The sequence below is a fragment of the Ahaetulla prasina genome, chromosome 2 (genome assembly GCF_028640845.1).
Source record: "Ahaetulla prasina isolate Xishuangbanna chromosome 2, ASM2864084v1, whole genome shotgun sequence".
NCBI lineage: Eukaryota > Metazoa > Chordata > Lepidosauria > Squamata > Colubridae > Ahaetulla > Ahaetulla prasina.
The window spans coordinates 193,170,266-193,188,941 of NC_080540.1; the positions used below are offsets into that span (position 1 = coordinate 193,170,266).

Here is an 18,676-nt window from a genome sequence, read left to right on the forward strand (position 1 = left end):
GTCTCTGGCCTCCAAAACTCTTTATTCAACAGACTGCTATAGTTCGTGGAGAAGCAGGGAAATATTTTTTTAGACTGAATACAGGTGAAATGACTGTCTTGAGACTTGCCAGTTACATGTGATGTCATGGCAAAAGCATAGCAAATCACAAAGGAAAACTAGTCTCTAGGAGGTTTTTTGTAATCCCAGAGGAAATTTTAAAGGGCCTAAAGAAATTGATTGATAAATAAGATGCTAGAAGTTAGGGCTTTGTGGCATATCCGTTCCATATTTATTTTTTGATTAAAACAGTTTTGGGGAGGAAAAAGAGATGATGTGGAGAACCTGGTGGAAATATACAGCAACTATTGCTAATCATTAATTAAGAGCTGTGGTGGTGCAGTGGTTAGAATGCAATATTGCAGGCGAATTCACTGCTCACTGGCAGGAGTTCAATCCTCACAAGCTCAAGGTTGACTCAGCCTTCCATCCTTCCAAGGTTGGTAAAATGAGGACCGTTTGTTGGGAGCAATATGTTGACTCTGTAAGCCATTTAGAGAGAGCTGTAAAGCACTATGAAGCGGTATATAAGTGCTACACTGTTATATACAAAAATTATTTATTTACTATAAAAAAGTAATTAAGGATGTATTTCCCATAAATAAGGGTACAGTACATAACATTTACAACATAGAGCCTGTTAGACCAAATATCATAGGCTAGGAATCTATAAGCAGAACAGGAGGTTTATACCACTCCCCACATTTCTTCAAAAGCTGTGGTGATTTTAGCACAAGTCAAAGCAGCAGAGAGTGGATAGTTGCTGATAGAGATGGTTTTTTCTGTATAGTCAACATTAAGCTAAAAGAGAACAATGATAGTTAGACAAGTTTCTAAAGTATACAGGTTACATTATTTAATATCTAGGTGAGAATATAAATTAGACAAATGATCTAACTTTCCAGAAAACAGATTTCTGTCTATAACTCTCTGTGAATTGGTGCACTCAAAAAAATCAACTCCATAATTAGTGGCTATTAGCACTGTCCCACTAGTATTCCCACCCCTTTATAAGAAATGTACCAAGTTTACAGAACATGTTCTTAAGACACTTAATTCAGTTCTATAACAAGGGACAATATAGGTAGTGCTTGACTTAGACCAATTCATTTAGTGACTGTTCGAAGATACAACAGCACTGAAAAACATAACATTACAGTTTTTCATATTACAACTGTTGTTCCTCCCCATGGTCATTGATCAAAATTCAGATGCATGGCAACTGACTCACATTTATGACAGATGCTTTGTCCTGAGGTCATATAATCACCTTTTGCAACCTTCTGACAAGCAAATCAATGGAGAGGACAAATCCACTTAACAGCTGTGTTACTAACTTAAAAACTGCAGTGATTCACTTAACAAATGTGGCAACAAAGATTGTAAAATGGGAAAATACTCACTTAACAAATGTCTTGCTTAGCAACAGAAATTTTGGGCTCAATTGTGATAGTAAGTCAAGGGCTACCTGTATTATCTTTGCTGCCAGAACCTCAATTAAGATGGAGGTGAGATCACTGACTTGTAAATAAAGGAGTCTAAGAATAAATACAGGCCTTACCGATCCATGAGCAAATGCTCCCACAATTATGGCTATAGGGTTTGCAGTAGGGACTAGGTCACGCATGTCTGTCACCTGAGGGGCTGAGAAAGAGGTGCCTATTTTTGCGCAGCCCACAGGGAGGTGATCTGTCACTGGGTTTTTTATCACCTACGGAAGAAAAACTGGATTAAGCTGGTAATAGAAACATAATTAATCGTCTATAGAATCATAGTAGAATTACTACCTTTAATAGCTTTTGAGGGCCATCAGCAGCTCTGACACTAAACTTATGCAGCAGCTGAACTAAGGAGAGACAAAGAAACATTGAGAACACAGAGCACATACTGTTAATTGCTTGCAACAATCCTATACAAGCAGTGGTTTTCAGAATATTTTCTTTTTCCATAAACTAATACATAATTCATGACCTACTAATTAAATATGACCTGACAGGGAACGCTAATATCTATTTATCAGCCCCAGAAAAGTAAAGTGATTTAATTTAGCACACATAATGTAAAATTACTTTAAATCCAGATGATAGCTCTCTACCCTTCTTACCAGACCAATGGACTGATAAAATGCAGAATCATACAGAAAGCCAGCTTGTCTACCCATTAAGAGATTGAATGGATTCATTTGCAATGTAAAGCACAAGTGACTGTAAGACTCAGGACCATATAGGGAGCCTTTGACCCTTTTAAAAATGGTGCCATATGGTAAAATGTTAATGAGATAAATGTAAAATAGATGGAACATAAATCATATCCATGTTATTTCATTAAATTATAATAATAATAATAATGTTTTAATTTGTATACCGCCCTTCTCCCGAAGGACTCAGGGCGGTGAACAGGCAAATAAAATACAAACAAACATACTCAATAATTAAAACAACCCTTAAAAAACTGATTCAAATATGCCAGAAAATTTAAAATGACATTACACCCCATAAAATTACAAAATTTAAAACCCATCAACAATTCAATTAAAGTTTAAAATTAAAATCAGGCCAGTCCAGCCATATGAAATAAATAGGTTTTAAGTTCGCGGCGAAAGGTCCTAAGGTCAGGTAGTTGTCGAAGCCCGAGGGGAAGTTCGTTCCACAGGGTAGGAGCCCCCACAGAGAAGGCTCCCCCTGGGGGCCGCCAGTCGACACTGTTTGGCTGACGGCACCCTGAGGAGTCCCTCTGTGGGAACGCACCGGACGCTGGGAGATAGAGGCCGGCAGTAGACGGTCCCGTAGATAGCCCGGTCCTAAGCCATGGAGCGCTTTAAAGGTGGTAACCAATACCTTGAAGCGCACCCGGAAAACAACAGGCAGCCAGTGCAGTCTGCGCAGGATAGGTGTTACGTGGGAGCTCCGAACCGCTCCCTCAATAACCCGCGCAGCCGCATTCTGGACTAGCTGAAGTCTCCGGGTGCTCTTCAAGGGGAGCCCCATGTAGAGAGCATTGCAGTAGTCCAGGCGAGAGGTAACGAGAGCATGAGTGACCGTGCATAGGGCATCCCGGTCCAGGAAGGGACGCAACTGGCGGATCAGGCGAACCTGATAAAAAGCTCTCCTGGAGACGGTCGCCAAATGATCTTCAAAGGACAACCGACCATCCAGGAGCACGCCCAAGTTGCGTACCTTCTCCATCGGGGCCAATGACTCGCCCCCGACAGACAGCCGCATCTGCAGCTGACTGTACCGAGGTGCCGGCATCCACAGCCACTCCGTCTTGGAGGGATTAAGTTTGAGCCTGTTCCTCCCCATCCAGACCCGTACGGCTTCCAGACACCGGGACAGCACTTCGACAGCTTCGCTGGGGTGGCCCGGGGTGGAAAAGTACAGCTGAGTGTCATCAGCGTACAGTTGGTATCTCACCCCAAAGCCACTGATGATCTCACCCAGCGGCTTCATATAGATGTTGAACAGGAGGGGTGAGAGAATCGATCCCTGTGGCATCCCACACATGAGGCACCTCGGAGTCGATCTCTGCCCCCGTCAACACCGTCTGCGTCCGGTCAGAGAGGTAGGAGAACCACCGATAAACGGTGCCTCCCACCCCCAACCCCTCCAACCGGCGCAGCAGGATACCATGGTCGATGGTATCAAAAGCCGCTGAGAGATCTAATAGGACCAGGGCAGAGGAGTAACCCTTATCCCTGGCCCTCCAGAGATCATCCACCAGTGTATAATGTAATTATAATTACATGTAAACTACAGTGAACTTCACCAACTTTTTATAATTCAATCCCCAGCATAATTCCAACCTTTTGTTTGTTCCTCTTTAAGATCTTACTTCTTATACTGAATATAAAATATCTTGTACTTCCACGCTCAACAAAAAGGCAAATATGTTCCAGAAACAATACTGGAAAATCCATTGTTTTAGTACATTACGCTAAATGATGGACAGGTTATAAACTAACAGTACGAGGAAATATAACTATTTAGGCTACCCCATATAAACATTCTGCACGACAGTGTGCACCTGTATTAGTAAAAGATCCCAAACTAGGCTAGTTTAATAGTCTACAAAGATCCACAGACAAACATTGCTCAGTTTATTTAATTCAGGGCGATATATCTTAGTTGCATTTCTTACCCATAAGACCACAAAAACGATCAAAGGTGCGAGGAATTCTTGTCTGTGGATTGACTTCAATAAGAACGTTTTTTTCTGTATGGATATATACTTGGAGAAGGCCAGCTCGATTCAAAGGACTATCCATGAGCATCAAGAGACTCTAAATTAAAAAATGGAAAATCATATACATATTTAAAAAGCAAAATCTACTGTGTTTCCCTAAAAATAAGACCGTCTTATATTTTTTGAACCACGAGATAAGCGCTTAGCCTTATTTTCGGGGAGGTCTTCTTATTTTGGGGCGTGTGAAGCGAGACGGGGATCCTCTTGCCGTCTTACCTGATTTCCAGCTCTGTCTCCCTAACCCTAACCAGAGGAAATGGTGGGGACTGGTTGCGCATGTGTTTAAATATTTTCATGGAGGTCTTATTTTCAGGGAAACACAGTAGGAAGTATCTCAGAGCATGGGTGTCAAACTTGCGGCGTCACATTGCCGTAATGTTTTTTCCCTTTGTGGAGCTGGAATGGACGTGGCCTATGCGTGACACATCCTGCCCGCAGGCTGCCAGTTTGACATCCCTGTCTTAGAACAATTCATGACTGTTGTAAAGAATATTCGAGAAAGAGCAGTTCCTGAAGAAAGTATTATATATATAACAAAGAACTAATAGTAAAAAAATAAAATGGTTTGATTCAAAAATAGAATTGCCAGCATTAGTTTCTTGCCTTTTTATTTATGTAATTTCCCAATTAATATTTCAGGACCAGAGGTGGGCCATAAAACTGGCCTTAGACTTGCATAGAATACCTGGTGGGTGATGTCTGGTCGAACTCCTCCAGGGTCTCTGCCATTCCTCAGAAGCATGGATTTATGTTTGTCACAATTAAGCAATTCATATGTTTTCCCAACCTTAAAACAATAAAACAGTGCCAAATTAGGAAAAGCTCCCATCCATACTATTAAATAAACTTTTCTATGTGGCTTCTGAACACTCTGATTCTACACCATTGGTTCATGAGCAAGAGACATTTATGTTCTGTATAACACATCTTATGGCACTCCATAAATTGAATTTGTGGGAGGAAATGGCAATTTTATTTCTCAACAGAATTCCCCTTATATAGTGCTCTTAATCTAACACAATATTTTCAGAAACTAAGACCTCCGCATCCCATACTAAGTTATGACCCCAAAGACACCTATGCATAAATATATCGCCTCTGATAATACCGCTCCATATAACGATAATACCTCCCCTCAGTGGTTCTTCCCGGCATTTTTTTAAAAAACGCCGTCCAAATACGTTGGGATTACAACTTCCAGAATCCAGAGTGACGATTCGTCCCGCACGTGGACATAACCAAAAATAGGATTTTTGTCCCGCACAAAGATTAAATCCAACGTGTTTCAAAGTAAGGTGATGAAGCCACTCCCCGCCCCCCCATCCCGAAGCAGCGTCTGACTTTAGCGACTGGTTCTGAAGGGAAGTTTAAAGCCGCTTCTCCTCCCGGACCCTCCTCCGTACTCTTTCCCCGGGCTTAAAAAGTTTGCCCAGCACTCTCCCTGACAGTGGCCAGCAGCCCCTGCCTGCACCTTGACGCTCTCCAGCGACGCTCCCTCCAGGATCACCACCAGCCGCCTCTTCCCGGCGCGGCTGGGATGAAACCCCTCGCCGTCCGCAGAGCCTCCCTCCGGATGGGGACGCTTCCTCACGGGTTCCGCCGCCATCTTTAGAGCGGCGAACTTGCGCCTTTCTCCCACGGGCTCAGCGGCTTCCTCTTCCAGGGTCAGCCACTTCCTGTTCCCGAATTGTCCTTTCGCTTCAAGGCGCTCCAGCAGCCCCGGATGGAAACCAAGCCCCGCACTGTTCGCAGGGGCACGCGCTGCATTTCCAGAGGGGCCGAGCCGCAAATGACGGAGCGCCGCTAGGCTTCCGGGGCTCGAGAGCCATTAGCTGCCTCGGGGTGCTCGAAGGCCATTCTTGCGCCAGGGGAAAAGCTCTTCCGGCCGCGGCCGCCTGACCCGGAAACGCTTTTTCGGAGCCCGCCGTTTCCTGTGTCCTTCTCTCCGGCGCGGCGGCGTGACTGGCGAACGAGGGTGAGGGTTGGTTGTCCTCGGAGGCTGCTGCCGCGAGGTTTTCTGAGTGGAGCAATGAAGCGTTTTTAGCCTGCTTCTCCGAGGATGAATTCTCTTTAGTGAAGGGGCAGCAGGCATGTCGGGGAAGGGAGCGGCTGGTTGATTCGGTGCTTTAATGACACCGTTCGGACAAGGGGCGGGCGGGCTGTAGAATTTGGGGGATTTAATTCATGATTTATCCGTTGTGCTGAACAAAGTCAGTGGGGGCTGAATTCGTTTGCATTACTCCGGGGTGCCTGGCTTTTTAGAAACTTGCAACTTCTGCACGAGGTGATGTTCCTTAATGAAAACGTAAATTTAGCTCTTGGCGGCCTAGCAGTAAAGAAGGGCTGCTTTATCATAACATCTTATATATATATATCTACTATATATATATATATATATATATATATATAGTCTGTATAAGTGGTTGGCATCACTCATGTTGGTGTGGTTCTTAGTGCAGAATTATTTATCCAGAGATAATTGCATACATAAAATACTTCATGCACACCAGTCCACCTCTCCCTCCAAGCTTAATCAGAAATAAATTTTGCACAATTGTGTAATTGTATAATTGTGAACCTGCTTCCATAACAAGGTTGCCATGGCTCAGAGCCTGAAGGACTTTGCTGGCCGCCTGCCTACTGGCCCACGTGGGATGAGCACAGCTTTAAAGTTGCTGTTGGGTGCTGGAGCTGCAGCCTATGGAATCCGGGAGTCTGTCTTTACAGGTAAGGTGACTTTTATTAATTCTTTAATTCCTCTTTTGTTCAACTGTTGAGGATAACTCCAGAATGCTCTTGATTTCTACAGTGGAAGGAGGTCAAAGAGCAATATTCTTCAACCGCATTGGTGGAGTTCAGCAGGATATTGTTCTTTCAGAGGGACTTCATTTCAGGTACTCATCTAGGGGATTGGGTGGTATAATAGAAAAAAATTAGTATTTACCAGGGTATTTCAAAGCAATATCCTCATACCAATGTTTCAAAATATATCCTATTTCCCTCAGAATTAATTTGATATTACTTCAGCTTGGCAAGTTATTTATTTTTTTAAGTTTCCCTGAAGAAAACCCTCATCGATATAATTTCTGTTTTTGGTAAGATGGTGCTTCAGAATTTTTTTTTCATTAAAGTGTAAAGTTATGTGGTAATATTTATATCTCCAAGTAAGAGACATAGGATGTTTTTTACATTTCATTCAATTATAATCATTGCTAATCTCCACAGAATTCCTTGGTTCCAGTATCCAATAATTTATGATATTCGAGCCCGGCCCCGCAAAATTTCCTCACCAACAGGATCCAAAGGTAAGAACAGAGTTGTTACTTCCTAAGAAGTCAGGATTATGTATGTAGATATTTCTCTATCTTTAGTCTTTATAACAATGCTGCAGTAAAGCTTTTACTAAGAATGATGTCACAAAATCATTGAAATCTATGAGTGGTGCATTGTGGGATGGATAGGATTTGTGCTTCCATAATTTTGAGTTTTGCATTTTGTATCAGTTTTGACATCCTTCTGTTTGTACTTCATGGAAGAGCATACAGTTCTCTGGCCAGAATGTAAATTAAGAACTTCAGAATAACTGATTCTGGGTGGTGTAATTGGATATATAATCAGACTTGAGAAATAGATTGTGGTAGACTTAATTTCAACTTTAGATCTGCAGATGGTGAATATCTCCTTGCGTGTTCTATCAAGACCCAATGCTATAGAATTGCCCAGCTTATATCAGCGACTTGGACTAGACTATGAAGAACGGGTTCTTCCTTCCATTGTCAATGAAGTACTCAAAAGCGTGGTAGCAAAGTTTAATGCGTCACAGCTCATTACCCAACGAGCTCAGGTTTGTCCTTTTCTGATACCAGACCTGTCTTACTGCACTTAGTCCTACTTTTCACAGCTGTGTCCAATAGTTTGCTGATTGCAGATGATTTACTGAGTATAAGATGTACTTTCTCTCCCCCCCCCCCCCCGAGGCTGAAAATTTGGGTGCGTCTTATACTCCGAATGTAGCTTTTTCTAAGCTTTTTTCCAGCCCTAACAAGGTGCTAGCGAGTGAAGCTTTCTCATTGCTGCTCCTGCTGATCAGCTGTGTTTTAGAAGCTGTTTTTCAGCCCCAACCAGGGGATAAAAAACCAGCGCTCAAAACCAGTGAACTAATGTGCGGAAGCTGACCAGACTAAGGATGCTAGCCAGATGAATACCTGATAGGCAGAATTTTTTTTTCCTATTTTCCTCCCCAAAAACACTTATACTCCAGTGTGTCTTATACTCTGAAAAATACGGTATGTATTAAGCAATTATTTAGGGAATAAATTAGATCTTTTGCCAATTTCCTTTAGACAAGAAATTTAGTGAGAAGTATTCTGACTTGGTAGCAGATGTGCATAGACAAGTAGTGCAATGTGACTGCAAAAGTAGCAAATGTAGTTTTAGGATATTTTTATTCTGCTTTGTTGAGATCTGCATTGATTATTAAGCCCAGTTCTTTTTTTCACAAGTTTTTATTTTATTCAAAACAAGATTAAAATACAAAGTACAGAACTCAAAAAAATAATAATCCAAAAGGACAAAAAAAAGCCCAAAAAACACAAAAGAATCAAAGCATTAAAAAGGTGCCTCAAAAAGACATTGTACACACATTATCCCCTCTAGTTGAATACTGATTGATATAGTACTGCAACATGAGTTCCCACCCCTTGCAAAACAAGCCCTCCAAAAATGTTTAAACTACTAAATCTATTTGCAACTTGTTGACCTGTTTTTCTATATGTTATATTAATGACCAAGTAGTTAACAGAAAAAAATATTAGTGAAACAAAACAAAATTGCAGTTTCAAAACCCTTTGTTTACAGGCTATTGTAATCCACTCATAGTGAATTTACTACGGCATCTTATTTATCCCAAATCATCCCAAAAGTTATAAACAAATCATCCTGGATCAAATATCCATGTTTGTTTCTTAATATCCTCTCTAGTCAATTGTTATTTACTATAGTAAAATTCAGTCTCCAAAATAGGGCTTACCCCCGATCAAAGTGCAAGAAGAAGTAATTGCCAATTAGCTGGAATAAATCTGTCCAGTCTTCCTCAGACTTCGTAGGAATCTATCTCTTTCCCTAGCTAAATGTGATGTTTATGGAAGGGACAGGATGTCCAGAACAAGATATATCAAAAGAAAAAAAAAAGAGAAAAAGCAAGGGGTTGAAATAAATCAGCACCCAACCGTTAAAACGGTTAAACTTAAAACATTAAGCAAAATAAAACAATGAAAGTTAAAATTCCGGTATGCTTAGAAAACAAAACTGTTTGAGTGGAAGATGGATACCCCCAATGACTTTTTGATCACTTCCAGAAAGAATTGGAATCTTCAAGACCCCCCTTGCCCACTGGGTCAACTATCATCCAAAAGTTGGCTCACTCCTAAGTGCTCCTGTTCAAAACCAGGGAGCAGCACTGACAAAGAGCCAGCTTTAGCAGTGAAAATAGCAGATCATCAGTAAGAGAAAAAAGAAACTTACTGTGCAGCAGTCATCTTGAAAAGCCAGAATTAAGCCCAGTTCTTTAAGAATTATTATGGCCAATCGTTTTAGAAAAACTTATTCTTAAGAATGTAAGAATTTACAAAATAAGGTCAGAAAAAGGCAATGAGGACCATTGGATAATTATGAGGTATTATGAAAAGAGACTGAAAGGATAGTGAATATTTACTGTACTTTTTGGAGTGTAAGACACACTTTTTCCCCCTCTAAAAGAGGGTGGAAATGTTGGTGTGTTTTATACACAGAATACAGCCATTTTTGGCATCCCAAAACCCTGCCCCATGCATCCCATTTTTCGCAAGAACGGGATGCGCAGAGGGTTTGGGCAGCCTGCAGCGTGCTCCTGGGGGCCAGGGAGGACAAAAACCGGGCACACAGAAGCCAAAAACTTTTTTTTTCTTGTCTTCCTCTTCAAAATCTTAGTGTGTTTTATAGTCCAAAAAATACAGTAGTCTTTAAAAGAGAAAAGTGAAGGGGATATGATAGCACCTTTCAGATATCTGAAAAGCTGACATTGAGGAAAAAACACTTTAAAAGACAGTTCTGATTTATGACTTTTTAAGTTTGTTAGATTTAAATGTTGTCCACCCACTATCCAAAATTACGTTTAAATATCAAATGGTAACAGCAATTTAACAGTAGAATTGAATCAGACAGGTGATGGAGTCCTCTTGCTGAGATGTGTTGAAGCATGAGGGGATAGGTTCTTGAACCAAAGGGATAGTGAAAGGATTTAAAGGTCACTTCAGCAACATGATTTTATGATTTTGTGACTTTCTGGGCAAAGGGAAATAATTCCTTGAGCAAGAACTGTGGATTTATTTTTTCAGGTATCTTTGCTTATCCGGCGGGAACTGACGGAGCGAGCAAAGGATTTTAGCCTTATATTGGATGATGTGGCTATCACAGAGCTGAGTTTTAGCCGAGAATACACGGCAGCAGTTGAAGCCAAGCAAGTGGGTGAGTTGATGCTTAAATTAAAGGAAACTGTAACAGCTGGAGAAACCAGAAAAAAGAAGACTGGTTTGAAAATAGGATCATGCTAGCAAAGGGCTGCAGGGAAAAACATTCCTGAAAAATTCTTTCAACACAAGAACATATGAGAAGCAGGTGGGCAGCTGTTCAAAATATTGGTAAGTTCTGTGCTAATCAATTCTCCTGCCTTACAATCCAGAATAGGGTGTATGCAGTCCACCTTGAGTTTCTGACTGCACACATGCATACAGATGTAACAGGAGAGAACAGAAACATACAAAAGTATATTTATATAGCATGTTACTTTGTTATATAGGAACAGACACCACCTATGGTTACTGCTGGTAAGATTGACAAGAACACTAGAAGGCATACTTTACATCATTTTCCAATGTCATTTTTAATTGCCTATTTTTTTGAAGGAGAGCTGTTTATCCCATGATTCACATACATCTTATTGAAGCTTCAGATGCGAATCCTTTCTGCCAGGTTTTGCTGCAAGCCTGTGTCATATTTGCTTTTACTATTGCCATAGACAGTAACACAAACTACCTATATTATGTCGGCTCCTGTATTTGGTCCTTTTGTCTTTTGCTTTCTGTGGCTGCCATGCTTTCCCCCTCTGTCTTCAATTCCTGCTCCTCCATTCTCCTGAATTGGATTTCAGATTATCCACAGTAGACCACCTGTGATTTAATGTCAGATCACTCAGTGGTTGGGTTTTTTCCATTTTGTTTGATAAGAAATCAATTTAACTTGAAGATAAGCTAGAGTGGAATACTGAGACCATTATTTTAACTGAATTTACTTCCCAGATAATTTTTATAAGAAAAGGTGTAGGTGTAAATCAGTTAATTTTAAGGTCGAATATTCTAAAAGTATTTTTTAAAGTAATGTAAATTTAATGTAAGCAATTGGAAAAATTAAAAATATTTAGTGTTCTGATCCCACTCTTAAAATTATGTTTCCTACAGCACTTTACTCAAATGCTATATTAGCTCTCTGCATGAAAACAGGTTGGGTTCTTTCTTGTTTTAAATTGAGGTTCTCCAAATGATCAGTCTCACTATCTCTTTTATTATTATGGTTGATTGCACAGCCAGCTAGATGTTTTTATTGGTTTTGGTGTTTTTATTCACCTATCTCTTGTTGTTTGTAGTATTATTAGTTCAATACTGTTTTCTTATAAATATTTGAGAGTTGATGAAAAATCTGAAACTTTATGAAGCAGCTGATGAGTTGAAGAGTTTGGGGAGAACTATTTCAAATAAAGAATAGGTATTTATTTATTGTAATATCATGTAATCCATTGTAATACTAGCTGGGTGACCTTGTGGCTGTCACTGTCTTTCAGCCTAATTCACCTCACAGGGTTGTGAGGAAAATGGAAGTATTAGATAAGTTCACTGCCTGGAGTTGTTTATAAAAATAACAAAGGCAGAATATAAAATTAAAGACTATCTAAAAAGCTGGTGATTTACTTTTGGCTTTCCAAGCTGAAAAGTCCAGTAATCTATTTGTAACTGAATATTTAATAAACACCATAAGTAATTAGCAACATCCTGGCATTTCCACATGACTTTGGTTCTTGCCAAGATACTAATTTTTCTCTGTACTCTAGCCCAGCAGGAGGCTCAGCGGGCACAATTCCTTGTGGAAAAAGCAAAGCAAGAACAAAGGCAGAAGATTGTTCAGGCTGAAGGTGAAGCCACAGCTGCTAAAATGATATCCTTGCTTTGATATGAGAGGGAAAGATTGCTACAGGTTTCTGGCGTTTTGGATGCAGCAGTAGAATGCAAGAGCACGCTAATCTTCACATAGTGTGGTTTCAAGTAAAGTGATGCAGGTTAAACATAGCTGAGGGGATGGTAAAAGATGAGCCTGAGTTCAAAACTTTTAAGAAATGCAACCTTAACTGATTACTCACCTTGGAGAAGCCCTCAGCAAGAACCCAGGTTACATCAAGCTGCGCAAGATCCGTGCTGCCCAGAATATCTCCAAAACGGTGAGTATTAGACTAGTGGATTTGCTTTCAAACACACACACACGTAGACATGTCCACCCTCAGCTGCTGCTTTCGCATTGTACCAGGCCAAGTGATGAATCCAAGGCGAATATGATATGCTTCTCCTGATGTTCATTTTTGCCATCAGTGCCTGCTGATCTCCCCATCTTAGCAAGAGCCAAGAAGACTTTGACTCTTGTTTTAAGAGCAGGCCCACATCATTTCAGTGAGCTATACTCAGTCGTGGTCACTTGCAGAACATGTGTCACAGACTAGGAAAAGGCTCACAGCAGGAACAAAAACAGATGGAGAAGCAGAATGAATTTGGGCATTTAGAATACTGATGGACCTGGATCTATCTGAAATTCGTGACAGAAAACAAATTAAAAGTCCACACCCATTGTCTGTGTTCTGTGATCTGATTAAACAGAGCCCATATTTAGGACATCAAAAGAATTAATAAACTTTCAAAAGGGAAGAGATAATTTTGTTCATAGCATGCTTCTACAGAGACCTTGCTTTTTTTTTCTTGTGCATGGTAACTCTCATGGTTTAGCTCAGGGGTGTCCAAACTTGGTCCCTTTAAGACTTTTGGACTTCAACTCCCAGAGTCCCTCAGCCAGCAAAGCTGGCTGAGGAACTCTGGGAGTTGAAGTCCAAAAGTCTTAAAGGGACCAAGTTTGGACACCCCTGGTTTAGCTGCTATTACATCAGTCTTTCCCAATCCACTCCATTCTGATTACACTACACTTCATTATATTCATGCACCATGCTTGAAGGGGATCATGGGAATTAAAGCTGCAAACCCCTGGAAGGGATAATGATTAGGGAAGGATCCTCTAAATATTAAAAGAAACTTCTGTGCTTAGGTATGCTTCTGCCCCCCCCCCCCCCGTGTGTTTCAGTATCTTTGCTAACTGCCTTTTTATCCACTGCCCTGAACTTTTACAGATTGCAGCATCTCAAAACCGTGTGTATCTTACAGCTGACAATTTAGTGCTTAATCTACAGGATGAAGGTTTTACAAGGTGAGTGGCTTGTGAATATCCAAGTAACTGATCTACAGAGTTTAGATTTTCCACAGTGATGAGTTGAAGTTTAAGATGATTTAGGGAAAGTTCAAAAGACTGCAGTTCCTCTGGAAAAGTGGTGGGATGGGGACTAGGAATCTGTTTATTTTATGCTGCTTTTTTTGAAGAGCAAAGAATATAAATGTAGTAATATATCTTGCTCTCTGCGTGTAGCATGAATCCAGGTTCCAAAGCATGTGTCATAAACACGGAGGTTCAGCAGCCATTGTAATTTTTTCTAATCCTTTTTTTCCCCTCTGTCCTCTCTCTTCTGGTGCTACTATGTGTTGATCCGGCTCCAGAGGAAGGTAAGACGCATATCTTTTATACAGTCTTTAATTTGAGAAAATGACTTGAAGTTATTTCTGATTCATTTGGTAACGCTACATGATATATTTATAAAAGCTGTAGGCGGTAGATATTGCAGCATCTGCTGTTTGGAATACACAGTCCCACTCTTGTGAGAGTGAAAGAGAAGTTCTTGTTCTGAGAAGGCATCAACTGAAATAGTGCTTTTTTCCTGCAATGTCTTTATGTTATCCATACACAAACCTTAATTAGTTAAAAGTCTTGATGATTCATCTTCCTAGATTTTGATAGATGTAAAACGGGACTATGGCAAATATGGAGTCATTTAGAGAGCTGGGAATTATGGTGGTGAGGAGAGAAGCCCACAGAAAGTAAGACATGAGGTTGGCTTCTCCTGATCAATATGTCTGTATAGCTGTTTGATGAGATTTTGCCCTTTGGAAAAAGAAACTTCATAAGAATAAGTTTGGGTTCTTCTTTGTAGATTGTGGAACCTTGTTAGGTTAAACTGCCCTGATGCATGAACAGTCTCCCACAGATGTTTGATTCTAGCTTATAGGCAACCACAGGGGATGTGAATTTAATAAGAGTGCTTGGATGGGTCTTGCTTAGTTTTTTCCCCACCCCCTTTGGAGGACAGGCAGGTTATTTTTCTGATCCAAACTTTTTATTCCCCCTTGAGAAAGTCAGTTTATGAAAAAATTTAAGCTCCACATGCTTTTTTATTTGTATGGAGAAATCTTGAATTGACAAATAGTGGGATCAAGAGGAGATTAAGCCACCACTCTTCCTTTTTCTTCTGCTGAAAATAGAAAACCTCCAGTGCTTTTCAGCTGAAACTGGATGGAAAGTTGCTTTGTGTCCAGCTTGACCAAGCATTCCATCCAGGGTACAAAAGCGTGGGCCCTGTCATCTCCAAAGTACAATAAGTTTGTGAATTTAAAGTTATTGTACTTACTTTCAAACTGTGAAAGTGAAATGTCAAAATGAACAAACTAGGTATAGCTTCCCAGAACATATATGACCTCAGCCTTTAACCAGTGCTTTAGTTCCGTTAATAGTTTCATAGCAACTAGGAGGTGTTCATAAAAGTACAGAGGAAGGACCCATAGTTTGGCATCTTCATATTTATTGAGCAGATCTCATTTAAATGTTTATCTAAAAAAAGATAAAGAATGTAGTTTGAAATGTTATGTGCCCGTACTATATTTAAGTAGAATCTTTTATATAAAATATTTATTCATTAATACAGTAAGCTGCTACTTTTGTTTCATTTGGGGTTTTCTTTTTAATAATGTTTAATGATTTATAAACCACCCAGATTTGTTAAAGAGTCAGGTTGCATATAAAATTGATAATGATGATGCAATGATTATGACATTAGGACAAAATGTTGAAAAAGTGGGAAGGAACATCTTCAAGAACAGTTTGTTATAGTCTTCCATAAATGAAGTAAAAAAAGAAAAGGAAGGTTTTCTAGTGGTTCCATTCTTAGCATTTTTCATTTAAATTATTATTTTATGAGTCAATCAGGCAAGGTTTGGTTACAAAGGGATTCAAAGTAAATTTCTCAGACATTTGACATCATTGTCTCTCTTCCCTTAATAAAACCAGTTACCCAAAACTGAATTAACTTATCTTTAGTCCCATCATGGAGCAGGCTGAAGAAAAATAGAAAAAATACAGAATTTCTATATCCAAACAACAATTACAAAATGTTGTAGAAATTAAACAACAGCAGAGAACAAATATCCTTTTCTGCCTCAAGGAATTAATCCACCAAATTACATATATATATTTAATCCATTAATTACTCTTGTTCTGTGTTAATCATAAAAATTAAGGCTTGATTTCATGCTTGGTCCCCAAGCCCATATTGTGGTACGTTTCTCACAGTTCTTTGTTATGTCTTTGTTTCTCTTCCAGTGATAGTCTTATCGTGAAACAGATAAAGAAATGAAACAGTGATTGCCTCCTTGAACCATGCAGATGACTGACAGAATGAGAATTATGGGCTTTTGGATACTGTACCTTTGAGGCCCATAAATATTCTCTTGGGATTTCTTTTCAGTTGTCATCTTCATCCTTGTCAACTTCCCAACTCATCCCTCCCTAAAGGACCTTTTCTAGCTAATATGGCTCCATTTTTCTGAGAATATCAACAGTAGGAATTGGTTTTATTGAATGGAGTTCCCTTAGATACTTAATCCCATCCTGACGGATCAGATGTTTACTGGGAGAAACAAAGAGGCTTGCGTTATGCAATTTTGTCTATTGGAGCTGATTTTTTAAGTAGATCAAATTGTTGCTGTTAAGTTTCTGATGGGTCTGTGTCATGCCTTATATATAAAATCCCTGGCTCTTCCATTTTTCATTTCTGACTTACTTTTCCATTCCCTGTTCCCTATTGAACATCTCATCTCAGGAATAGATGGGCCACAGGACTTTTGCAAGTCCTGTGATACTTTATCTATGTAACGTCGGTTGCCTTGTGATTCACATCTTTATTAAATAAAATCAGGTCCAAAACTCATTCTGATACAATTTACATTTGTTTTCATTTTTTATAGATAGTACTTACGCAAAAAGGAGAAAAATTATCCATTTGAATACTTTTAAAGATCAGTTCACTGTAACATCTACTTGTTTTAAAGCATGTGTGTAGTTGTGAGGAAATGGAGAACAGGTGGCAATGCATTGCTACCGAGTACTGGGGTTTTCCCCATCTCCTTTCAGAGTAGTTGCATTTTCCATCTTCTACACAATAATATTTTCTTTTTATTAGTTTTTGCTGTTCTATTTGGAAGTGCTTTGCTGTTGCCTTTTTCCTAGAGTGGAGAGAAAGAGTAGCCCATAGTTTCATAGCTACTTGGTTGGGGGGCACTAAGGACGAGTTCACAGTCTCAATTTTAAATCTGCCTTTAACCACCAACTGGTTCTTGAATGATGCTTGACCAAACTGCATTACCATACCACCCACCAACATAAAGCCAATCAATCATGCTTCATGTCCTACCACAGACTTGATTAAAATCTGGTATATACAATAACAAAGCATTGGCAGGAAGAGTGGTTGAATGTCTGGTTAACTGGTTTCTTTTGCTATTATCTTGAGGAGAATTCTTCCTTTAAAGCTGTATTAAGAGAAAAATATTTGCTGGCAGATAGTTTCAGAGTTGTTATGTTAAAATAAGTATACTGTTTTCTCTAAATGAAAACACTATATAAATAATAGCTACCAGTGCCTGTGAAAAGGAATAATCTAATGTGATAATTTGGCCTGTTGGACATATTTAGGATTTTTAAAGCATGTGAAGGATACTCTAACAAAATGGCTGCTATAAGAAGATGCCCCAACACAAAATGGCTGATACATTAAGCATGAAAAGTCAGAACAACTATTCTACCTGAAGGCAACTTGAATTGCTTTCTGTTCCCAGGAAGCTCTAACTTACTTTGCGACCCTCCCCACAAAAGTGGACATATTTTCCATATCCGTATCTGCAAGGTTTTATGCAAGGCACAGAATTTCTTGTAAATAAAGATGCTGGAGGATGCTTTGCCAGATCCCAAACCTGGATTCTCAGTGCAATGTCAGCAAAATCTAAGGTGCAGGAAGTAGGAGGTCAATGAGAAATATTTCCACTCCGCTTACAGACTTCCCACTTGGCACACAAGTGGGAAGTCTGTGATATGCCAGACTAATAAACATCAGTTCGGAATTATAAGATGTGCAGATGGAAACAGACGTTTCTGTCTTAAGCACCATTGTAGAGTCGATTTGAAGTTGTTATAAGTCAGGCAGCATACAAATGTAATAAATACACTGTACTCGCAGCAGGTTCCTTTCTGATCTTACAAATGATGTAAACCATTCCTGTTTAAAACCTGACTTTTGCCAGGATAGATAGGTGACAATTCCTCCCAGACTGGCTGACCTTGAGAAAGCTGGGTAGAACTGGATCTTGCTCAAATTTGGGTACATGATGTCAGAAAACTACAAGACTAGGGTAGAGAGGGGAGTCATTAGTTCCTTAGAAGCCGGTGTGAATCCATTTTCCTGTTGCTGCTACGAGAACTACATGTAGTGATAGCTCTATGCCACACTGGTTGAGGGCACATTTGCAATACTGTGTCCAGTTCAGTCACCCCCATAAAAAAGAGATGGCAAGCCCTAGAAAGTGCTGAGAAGAGCAGTAAGGATGCTAGGTGGTATAGACCAGGGGTCTCCAACCTTGCAACTTTAAGACTTGTGGACTTCAACTCCCAGAGTTCCTCTTAAATTCTATGAAAAGTGAGTAAAGGAACTAGGTATCTTTAGCTTAACAAAGAAGACTAAGGAGAGACATGATAGCTAGATGGGCTGCCACAGGAAAGGGTGTTGATTTATTCTCTATAGCACCAAAAGATAAGGCTAGCAGTGGAAGCTTGTCAGAGGGAAATCCAACCTGGAAATATGGAGGAATATCCTGACAACTATTTAGCAGTGGAA

At 39.8% G+C, this 18,676-nt stretch overlaps 2 protein-coding genes across 5 annotated transcripts; one reads left to right on the top strand and one right to left on the bottom strand.

The window, feature by feature from the left end:
• Nucleotides 1-198: 198 nt before the first annotated feature.
• EMG1 (EMG1 N1-specific pseudouridine methyltransferase) lies at nucleotides 199-5,901 on the bottom strand. Of its 2 annotated transcripts, none has more exons than XM_058174161.1 (6): nucleotides 5,753-5,901; nucleotides 4,967-5,068; nucleotides 4,177-4,318; nucleotides 1,827-1,885; nucleotides 1,601-1,750; nucleotides 199-521 (listed from the first exon to the last, which is right to left on the bottom strand). In XM_058174161.1, the coding sequence occupies exons 1-6, from the start codon at nucleotides 5,885-5,887 to the stop codon at nucleotides 447-449; spliced, it is 663 nt and encodes a 220-aa protein (XP_058030144.1). In that variant the 5' UTR covers nucleotides 5,888-5,901; the 3' UTR covers nucleotides 199-446. The 2 variants fall into 2 exon arrangements, with proteins under 2 accessions (XP_058030144.1, XP_058030143.1); XM_058174160.1 differs by lacking the exon at nucleotides 199-521 and adding an exon at nucleotides 615-840.
• A 223-nt stretch (nucleotides 5,902-6,124) lies between these two features.
• On the top strand, nucleotides 6,125-16,717 carry PHB2 (prohibitin 2). Of its 3 annotated transcripts, none has more exons than XM_058174157.1 (10): nucleotides 6,125-6,256; nucleotides 6,876-7,008; nucleotides 7,091-7,175; nucleotides 7,507-7,586; nucleotides 7,941-8,125; nucleotides 10,656-10,785; nucleotides 12,422-12,525; nucleotides 12,728-12,805; nucleotides 13,757-13,833; nucleotides 16,111-16,717. In XM_058174157.1, exons 2-10 carry the CDS (start codon nucleotides 6,882-6,884, stop codon nucleotides 16,142-16,144), a joined length of 900 nt encoding a protein of 299 aa, XP_058030140.1. In that variant the 5' UTR covers nucleotides 6,125-6,256; nucleotides 6,876-6,881; the 3' UTR covers nucleotides 16,145-16,717. The 3 variants fall into 3 exon arrangements, with proteins under 3 accessions (XP_058030140.1, XP_058030141.1, XP_058030142.1); XM_058174158.1 differs by having other exon boundaries at nucleotides 6,232-6,369; XM_058174159.1 differs by lacking the exon at nucleotides 6,125-6,256 and adding an exon at nucleotides 6,541-6,565.
• Nucleotides 16,718-18,676: the final 1,959 nt, after the last annotated feature.